Source organism: Galleria mellonella, unplaced genomic scaffold (assembly GCF_026898425.1).
Source record: "Galleria mellonella isolate WM207_F2 unplaced genomic scaffold, CSIRO_AGI_GalMel_v1 utg55, whole genome shotgun sequence".
NCBI classification, from domain to species: Eukaryota; Metazoa; Arthropoda; class Insecta; order Lepidoptera; family Pyralidae; genus Galleria; species Galleria mellonella.
The window spans coordinates 5,754,188-5,763,222 of record NW_026442115.1 but is presented as its reverse complement, the minus strand read 5'-3'; the positions used below and the strand labels follow the sequence as shown (position 1 = coordinate 5,763,222).

The 9,035-nt window shown below is 36.2% G+C and overlaps 1 protein-coding gene across 4 annotated transcripts in view; it reads left to right on the top strand.

Annotated features, from left to right (window-relative positions):
* The first annotated feature begins 4,341 nt into the window (after positions 1 to 4,341).
* LOC113521209 (uncharacterized) overlaps positions 4,342 to 9,035 on the top strand; it is a 28,602-nt gene continuing 23,908 nt past the window's right edge. For all 4 annotated transcript variants that reach the window (XM_031912716.2, XM_031912715.2, XM_031912719.2 and 1 more), the window contains exon 1: positions 4,342 to 5,327. In XM_031912716.2, the coding sequence (XP_031768576.1) occupies positions 5,251 to 5,327 (77 nt within the window). In that variant the 5' untranslated portion in view covers positions 4,342 to 5,250. The remainder of the gene's footprint in view (positions 5,328 to 9,035) is intronic.

Here is a 9,035-nt window from a genome sequence, read left to right as displayed (position 1 = left end):
CATTCTAAGTTGCATAAAAAAATATCTATAAACTATCAGGTAAGCCTCTTTGTAAAAGGAACCAAAAAATTTAGCGCATCCGTTGCCGGTGCGGTCGCGTGGGGGCGATAAAGTATGATAGATGTTACACCTCACCCCTCAACAGCTAGGTGCTCGACCTAAAAAGCGAAATGGTAGTACTAGACGAACTTAACTGCTCCCTAGATTGTTGCCTGTCACCTTATTCTGGAAATATGATAAATATTTATGGGTAACAATCTCACCTTCTTAAACAATATAAACAGAGACTGTATTATATGTTATTTTAATGTACGCAAACTCTAATATAAGGGTTCTTCTTTGAGAATCAGTGGGAAGAAAATCAGTTAAATCGATTAACAAATCCAGAAAAAATTAACTATTAGCCTGATAAAAAAGAAGATAAATCAACGAAATGCTCCGTTTTTTAAATTAGCAGTAAATAAGCCCTTAGCATTATAAATTGCGAGTATGAACAAAATATAAGTATCTATTTATGCAATGACTTTCTGTATTTTTGTATTTACAAAACTGGTGTTAGAGTAGAAAATACTATTCTTTTTTTATATTATTGTAAGGGCTTTTTTACCTCCTTCAAGTATATCAGCCCTGTCGTACCCTGACCTGATTTCTCAAATAAAGTTTTATCTACTGTCCCTATTCACGGTAAGGAATTAATAATTTATGTAATGTAAATGATAAGGTTAAGAATTCTATTACTGGATTTTTTGTGAACATATTTACATATAAGTTGGTACTTACATATATATAAATATGTTCTTAATTTTAATACGCATTTACAAATATACCCACTTAGTTTTAAATCATTCTAAAAAACTAGTGCCTACTTGATATATTGTTACAATTACAGATAGTACAACAATTAAACACATTTACTTAAAAGGACCAACAGCTATGCAATGTATACTATCAGGTCAACCTCCACAAGATTATTTTCTTAAAAACCCGTTTTATTCCTGACGAATCTATCCCGATGGGCAAACTACGATAATATCGTTCTCACATATAATCACTCACTGGTAGTGCAGGTGAAGATTACCATTTCATTTTCATTGTTATAAAAAAAAAAAACCGTAATTGTGAATATAAATAGTTAACAACAACTTTCCGGCCTGAGCTATGACTATCTTTTGTCTATTTAAAAATATTAAGTAAATTTCAAACATAAACACAAAACTCGTTTCAAACTATTAGAATAAGACTGCAGGCTGCACACGTATCATTTGTTCAGTACGAGGGTAACGTTCTACGCTTTTTGCTTCGCCATATTTCTCAAAGAAGTTTTAACGGTTCTAACACACCGACGTCGATGAAAATAAATCCCAACAATTTGATCAAATATACAGATATTAATTTGCTTTAAACATGAATCGAATTCACAAACGAAATCAATTAAATCCTTATATTATTAAAGGGAAAATAAGTTTGTTTGGATTATTAAAACAAGTTTTTTTTTCTTTTATTTCTTTCTGAACCTGTTGATATATTAATCAAAAATTGTGCTATTTGGTACAAAAAGTAAAATGAATAAAATTGTCGAGCAAGATCCACAAATCTCCTTGAGTGGAAATCGTTCGGAATTTGTATCTCAAACTCGCAACTTAGGTGTTCTTATGGACCAAAGGCTACATTTTGAAGAGCATCTAATACAAGTTATGAGCAACTGCTTTTATAGACTCAGTGTCTATAAAAGCACATATCGCATCCGTGAATATTTGAGTGTCAATATGGGAGTTTAAAAATGCGAATCAATCATACTATCAAAGCTTAATTATGCTGATATTGGTTTTGGAGCATAGACATTAACCCGTACAAAAAAAATAATGTTGGGCATATTCAAGTTTCCTTTTTGTTTTCTCATTCCTAGGCATTCACATATTACTGTTTTAAATTGTAATAAAAAGTTAATAATAACCACATGACGAAGACTGCATTTGGCTTCATTGCTTTTGGGAATCATACAAAAAAAGAGCCAATGCATCTATTTAATAAATTGCAATTTACTCAGTGAAAATTAAGAACCGCACTATGCATCTTCTTTCCGCAATACAATATAGCTTCATTTCATGGTAGCTTTTACTATGCTGCCACGAAATGTTGAAATAATCTTCCACCTCTAGTTAGAAACTCAAAATCTGTTGCCTCGTTTAAACAAAAAAATATATTTCTGCTTATATGAATCACTTATATTTATTATATTTCTGCTAGAAAACCAAATTTCCGATACATAATCAGCCGTACTCTCTATATACTTTATCCTTCTCCAATATATATGCTCATACATACATTTATACATATATTTGCCAAGCGTCGTCTAGGTACCAGTTCCATTGGTTCCAAAGAAAATCAGCATTTAGACGTTATATTTGAATGCCTAGAGACTTAGCTGAGTGGCGGCCATTTTGGTCGCATAATTCCTAATTAGGTATATGTTTATTTTTGTACTTTCTTTAAGTTTATAAGTGTTTTTTTTTTTTTGTAATTGTTACAATGTAATAAATATGTTACATACATATTTGTAATAATGTAAAAAAAAAATAATAAATGGTGATATGCGCCAAATAAATATTTTTCTTTGTTTCTTTTACACGAGACCTCGTCTGTATCACCTGGATCTGTTTACTGACCAGGATAAAAAATAACCTATATCTTTCTCCATCATTATCGACATTATTTACTATCATTAAGCAATATTATATGATATCGTGTAAACCAAATTTCATAGTAATTGGTTAATTTACTAAATCATTCAATATTAGTAAAAATATGAAATTTATATTCCTACAATTATAATGATAGAAAAAAATTGTAAACGGGCGGAAATAAAACGTGCAATTTTTATACTATGCTGGGGCCAGTGATCCTACAAACTAAGTAAACCTACTAAAACAAAATCATCCAGGTTCAACAATCATAGTATAGATGGATAAAAGACAAAAAAAGAAACAACAAATAAAGGCCTCCTATTTGTTCTTTTGCAACTGCCTTGCAATATGCTAAGTGGTGTACCTACTTGTGTATACAGTACTGCATAGTCTCTATCAACAGAAGTCAGTAGATATATCTCAACGGTGGCCATTGTTATAATGTTTTTCTGAAACCCATTCAAATATGGGTTTCAGAAATTCAGTGCATGGGTTTCAGATGTTTTTACTTATCATAATTACATTATCTGCCTCTTATTTTAGCATTGAATGAAATATTTTCCACTATTTTATCCTTATTGATATTTCTAAAGTAAACATGTATTTAAATTAAGTTGAGCGAAAAAATATCATTTTTAAATATGATAATGTGTTATTAAATCATTCGTATTTGAAAAATATCAGGCAAGCGTGGCAACTACTGGTAAAACCCCTCTTATAGGGGAGTTTAGGACTCCCCTATAAGAAGGGTTCATAAGTTAAAGGCTGACATCATCATCATTATCACGTCAGCCGCCGTACTGTCCATTGCTGAATATAGGTCTACCCCAAAAGTGGGTCTTACCAGTAGTTGCCACGCTAGGCAGGCGGATTGGCAACCACAGTTAGGCTTTGGTGATGTTTCAAGAGAGAAGCTGCTGCCCTCTACCATTGTTCCTTTAGTGGCTTCTTACAGCACCCGCGGGAAAGAAACGGGTGGCTTATTCTATGCCGGGACCATACGGCAGACGTATAACAATAATGTGACGGCGGATATAATATTAATAATTTGAAAAATGGAATGCATTATTGTACATGATATATGTAGGTTTTTTTTTACCACTTACTAACATTCAACATGGAACAAAATTAAATAAAGCCCTTATCGTGAGCCTGAATCAATATCCAGGAGAAATCAAAAAGGTTCCCTAAACGGGGATAAAGAGGCGCAATCAGTGTTATCGAATAGACGGCCGGAGTCTACTGCAGCCCTCAGTTCCTTGAACCCGTACTTATCGACCCTAAACTTGAACTATAACCTTTCACCACCCCCCCATGAATTTTCCATCACTTCTATTCAATTTGGTATTATTATTTCAAAATACCTCTCTTCTATTACTGATCCAATATAATCTAATGAGATTGAGATGTGGGCGGATCTATTAATAGACTCTTATTATAAATCATATTTGTGTTCTTGGTAAATATTAAATATAGCAATAAGCTGAGCGCCAACCGCCTACCATCGATTGGGCACAAACAAATGTCCAAATGCTTAGCTTTTCTATGTAGACATAATAAAGACAATCGTTCACTTTATTAATTCAAATAGTTAATAATAATAGCTAAAAATAATAATCATCATCAAAATTTTTATTATATTACAAAAAGTCATCAATAAAAATAAATACGGAAACATTCGTATAAAAATATTTTGTTATGTATGGAAACTAAAAATACTCCAACACGTGGTCACGAGCTGAAAATATCTTTGACTCGATGATATATTTGTTTCATACTAATTCCCTACAACTGTTAATGATATCAACTATTACTTTATAGATTGATCCATTAAATATAAAATCACACTGTCATGTCGTAAAGAGCTCGCCACAAATCATGGCCATTTCAGGCCAGGTATTCAGAAAATGGCGTCATCCATCGACTAAAGGTTTTACAATCGACAGATAGAAAGGTTAGGTCGCGACAACGGCGTCGGCGGCAGAAGCGATAGAGGGACAAACGGGGGTCGCCAGTCGCCACTAGGCACGCCTCCCTCTGACCTTTAAAAACATCTCCCGCGGGAAAACGTAATCGCGCCGCATTACCACGCGGCGATATATCCCTGAAACGGTCTCATAACATCGAAGCGCTCTCGGTTCCACTCGAATGCGGATTAGCGCTTATTGCGAGCGCACCTGTCTAGGTGGGCGAAGCGAGGCGCGCACTGCTGCAAGCAGCCGGCGCGACGGCGCGTCCACTCTGCGCATGCGTACTGGCCGCTATTAAAAAATGAATTCCTGGTTCCCGCACTGTGAGCCGTACGTTCACCGACGCCGCCGCGTTTCGCTCGCTATTTTTGCGCGGTGAGGCCGGGACCGCGCCCGAGATCGCGTAGCGTCGAGAGTGCCAGGGTGTGGTCGTGTGAGAGTGCAGTGCGTACGAGTGGCCGTCTCATGCGGTGAGGGCGCCTCGCCACCGGCAGCGCCAGGAGCGCCGGGCGGTGATGCGCTCGGCGGGCTGCTAGCGGCCGCGGCATGGCGCGCCGCGCCGCCCGCGCCCGCGCCCGCCTCATCACTAACACACCATGAGTGACTTGCAGGCTACCTTCGAGTTCTCCGTGGAACTGTACAAGTTCTACAATGTCGACCTCTTCCAGAGAGGGTGAGCTATATTTCCGATGCTGTCGATGTAGACACTTGACAAATGTTTATCTAATCAGCAAGCTTATCAATCACTCTATGTTATGATGATCTCTATGTTATATTAGATCATGTATCGCAGTTACTCGTTACGAAAGGTAATGTTATGATACAATAAACTGAATATTTTACATAGACTTTAGCTACTGATAGAATAAATACATCTGCTAGACACCTAAGTAGATAGAGCTAATAGCTGCGCCACCACCAAAATATTCATGAATCTGAACTCAATTTGCTTTTACAAGATTTTATTTCTGTGATTTTACGTAATCCTATGTACACGCCAGAAGATGCTACTACACGGTATTTAGTTTGCTTGAATATTCACGTCCATGGTTCGCTTCTAGACTATCTCATATAATTCAGTACCCAACTAAACTCAGACATTTTTGGCTTAACATATTTGTGATAAGACAACAGATACAATTAATCAATAAGTATAAATTGTTTTCATAGAAGAAGAAGAAAATATGTCTGTACAAAACAGATAATGTATTACAGACTTGTTAAACGAGTTTACAACACAAATAGTAGTCACAATGAGAACAAACTTCCAGAATATCAGATTGCGTGAATCCAACGCAGATATTAACTTGGACATCGAGTTGTCACAACTAGTTACAATTACCTACGTATTGGAGATCTCTTGGGAAAAACTTTAGTTATGGAAACGCAATGGTAGCCTCTTAATTTAATTGGTATAGTTACTTTGGTAACGTGAACTATGAAACTAGACGAGACATTATATTTTCAGGGGACTAATCGGATGAGAGTTTCATTTTATATGGATTAAAGTAATATCTCAAATATAAATCTATATCAGACTTCACAATACTTATTATGTATAAACAAAATTCTTACAGGAATAAAGTATATTCAGTCATTTATTTACTTTTACAGCCGTTAATTATCTACTGCTAAACACGAGGGCTCTTAATAGACTTCCGTAACAAATAGTCCTGCATGCATTGGCTCTCTTCATCACATTTGTGACCGGTATCCATCTAGTGATCACCCATCAGATGAAGTGGCAATATCAAAGGTACCAGAGGGAGACTTTGTACTAAAGTCGTTAACCTCTGTCCCATTCGTGTTTCTACCGTGAAGCAGTTGTGTTTGCATGACTGTGTTTCGGTTTGAAGTGTGGATTACAGCAGTGAATTTACTGGGTACAGAGGAATAACACCTGAGTCCTCAGGAATGGCAACGCATGGGGGGTATCATGGGCGAAACAGTATACTCTGTTATGTCCATGGCACTGCTCATGTCTATAAGCGACGGTTACCGCTTTCCATCAGGTGGACCGTGGGCTTGTTTGCCATTCTAAGTTGCATAAAAAAATTGTTTTCACTAATCTACAATATGGCGCGACGATTTATATTACACTAGCTGTATCTCGCAATTTCGCCCGTGGCGGTGTTGTTAAAAATAACTTCCTTAAGAAATAAGCTACTAAATGTAAAAATGAATTTTTAAACTGGTAGTTCCAGAGATTAGCGCGTTCAATCAAACAAACTCTTCCACATTAATATATTACTAGTAACCCGCCCCGGCTTCGCACGGGTGCAATGCTGATGCTAAATAGCGCCGCCGGTCCCCCATTACATTACGACACTACATTAGAAACCTCTAAAATTATCAATGTTCCTCTACTATATTATACATATATTATACATATAAAACTTCCTCTTGAATCACCCTATCTATTAAAAAACCGCTACAAAGTCCGTTGTGTTAAAGATTTAAGCATACATAGGGACAGACAGACAGCGACTTTGTTTTAAACTATGTACTCGTAGTGATTAGATTTCTGTGCGAGGTGACTACCACGCAATGTTTCTTACCAATCAGCTGTCGGTTCTTCGACTTATAAGGTCGACAGATTATGAGTGTCAATTTGCTTATTCTTCGATTATATCACTGGGACATTATCAAAAAGCAAGAAATAGATGTAGAAGCAGAAGAAATTTTAACTCACTACGTTTTTTTAATGGGCGAAAATACGTTGGCGGGGTACCAGTAAGAGATGATAGGTGAGGATGAAAAGGCAGGTCAGTTAGCCCATTGTGATGAATTCAACGATAAATTAGTCACGATAGTTTCTAAGAGGAATCGCGCGGAGGTCGATCTGACAGGGTATATTGATAGCAATGGGGACTAACCTCCCCATTACATATACTGCGTTGCCTAATCGAGTTAATTTCATCCACTCTAAATCGTAGTTGGACTTGACTTAATACTGTTCCCTGCTTTTCTCGGGGATATCTTGAAAAATAGTATTCCCCAGCATAATCTATAAAAAGTAACAGAAACTTTAGATTTCGTCATATTCATATTCATCTGACAAATATTAAGTATTGATATCCTCCATGGATTGTACCATACATACTATATCTTAGGCAAACCGAAAAAAAATTGTAAAGTTTTTTTATGCAACTTAGAATGGCAAACAAGCTGACGGCCCACCTGATTGAAAGTAGTAATCGTCGCCTATAGACATGAGCAGTATCGTGGACATAACAGAAAATACTGTTTTGCCCATGATACCCCCATGCATTGCCATTTCTGAGGACTTGAGTGTTATTTCTCTACCTGTAAATTCACTGCCATATCCCACCTTTCAAACCGAAACACTGTCATGCAAATGACAATGTATAAGGGGCACCATAAATATCATAGTATATTCTGTGATGTCTATGGCCAGCAGTTATCACTTTCTATCAGAACGGATGTCAGTAACACTACGAACACTGCGAACTTCATCCTTTTTTGAAGTCAGTTTATAACTATTGACGCAAAACTAATACTATTAAAAATATATGCGATTTTACATTATTTAGAACAGGCAACGACTGTTTGTTGATTACAAAACATTCCAGTACATTTCCACTAGTATATCGTGCCAATGCTACATTATTCAGATGACGGCCTGGGGCTTGTGGATTGTTTGAGTTTACGAGCCCCAGTGGCAACTATACTATTTCTTTAACGAAATAAAAAGAGCCATAAAAATAAATGACATATCTGCCCTTGTCGTGCCCAGAAGACAAAACTTACGTCTTCAAAAAACGCAAGGTCAAATATAAACAAAAAATTCATTAATATATAAAATCAGTTATTGAAAAAATCTATAAACCATAGTAAACAAATTAGTTTTAGAATTTGTATAAAAAAAAGCATAGTGAAAAACGACTCCTCCTTACATTAAATACACTGATATTTCTTATGTGATATATTTTATAAAAATTATCCGATCTTATCCTCACTCTTATCCATTTAATAGCTTGTCGTATTAATAAAGTGGCTTACAAACTTGTTAGAAGTTATTTTTTTTTTTTTTTTTTTTTTTTTATAAAACTTAAAATGGCAAACAAGCTGACGGCCCACCTGATGGAAAGTGGTAACTTATAGACATGAGCAGTACCATGGACATAACAGAGTATACTGTTTCGCCCATGATTTAGGACTCAGGTGTTATTCCTCTGTACCCAGTAAATTCAATATCCCACCCTTCAAACCGAAACACAGCCATGCAAACACAACTGCTTCACGGTTGAAACACGAATGGGACAGAGGTACCCAAGCAATCGACTTTTGTACAAAGTCTCCCTCTGGTAAATGATAATTATCCTAATGATGTATGACCAGTTCCAGTTGAGAACATAGT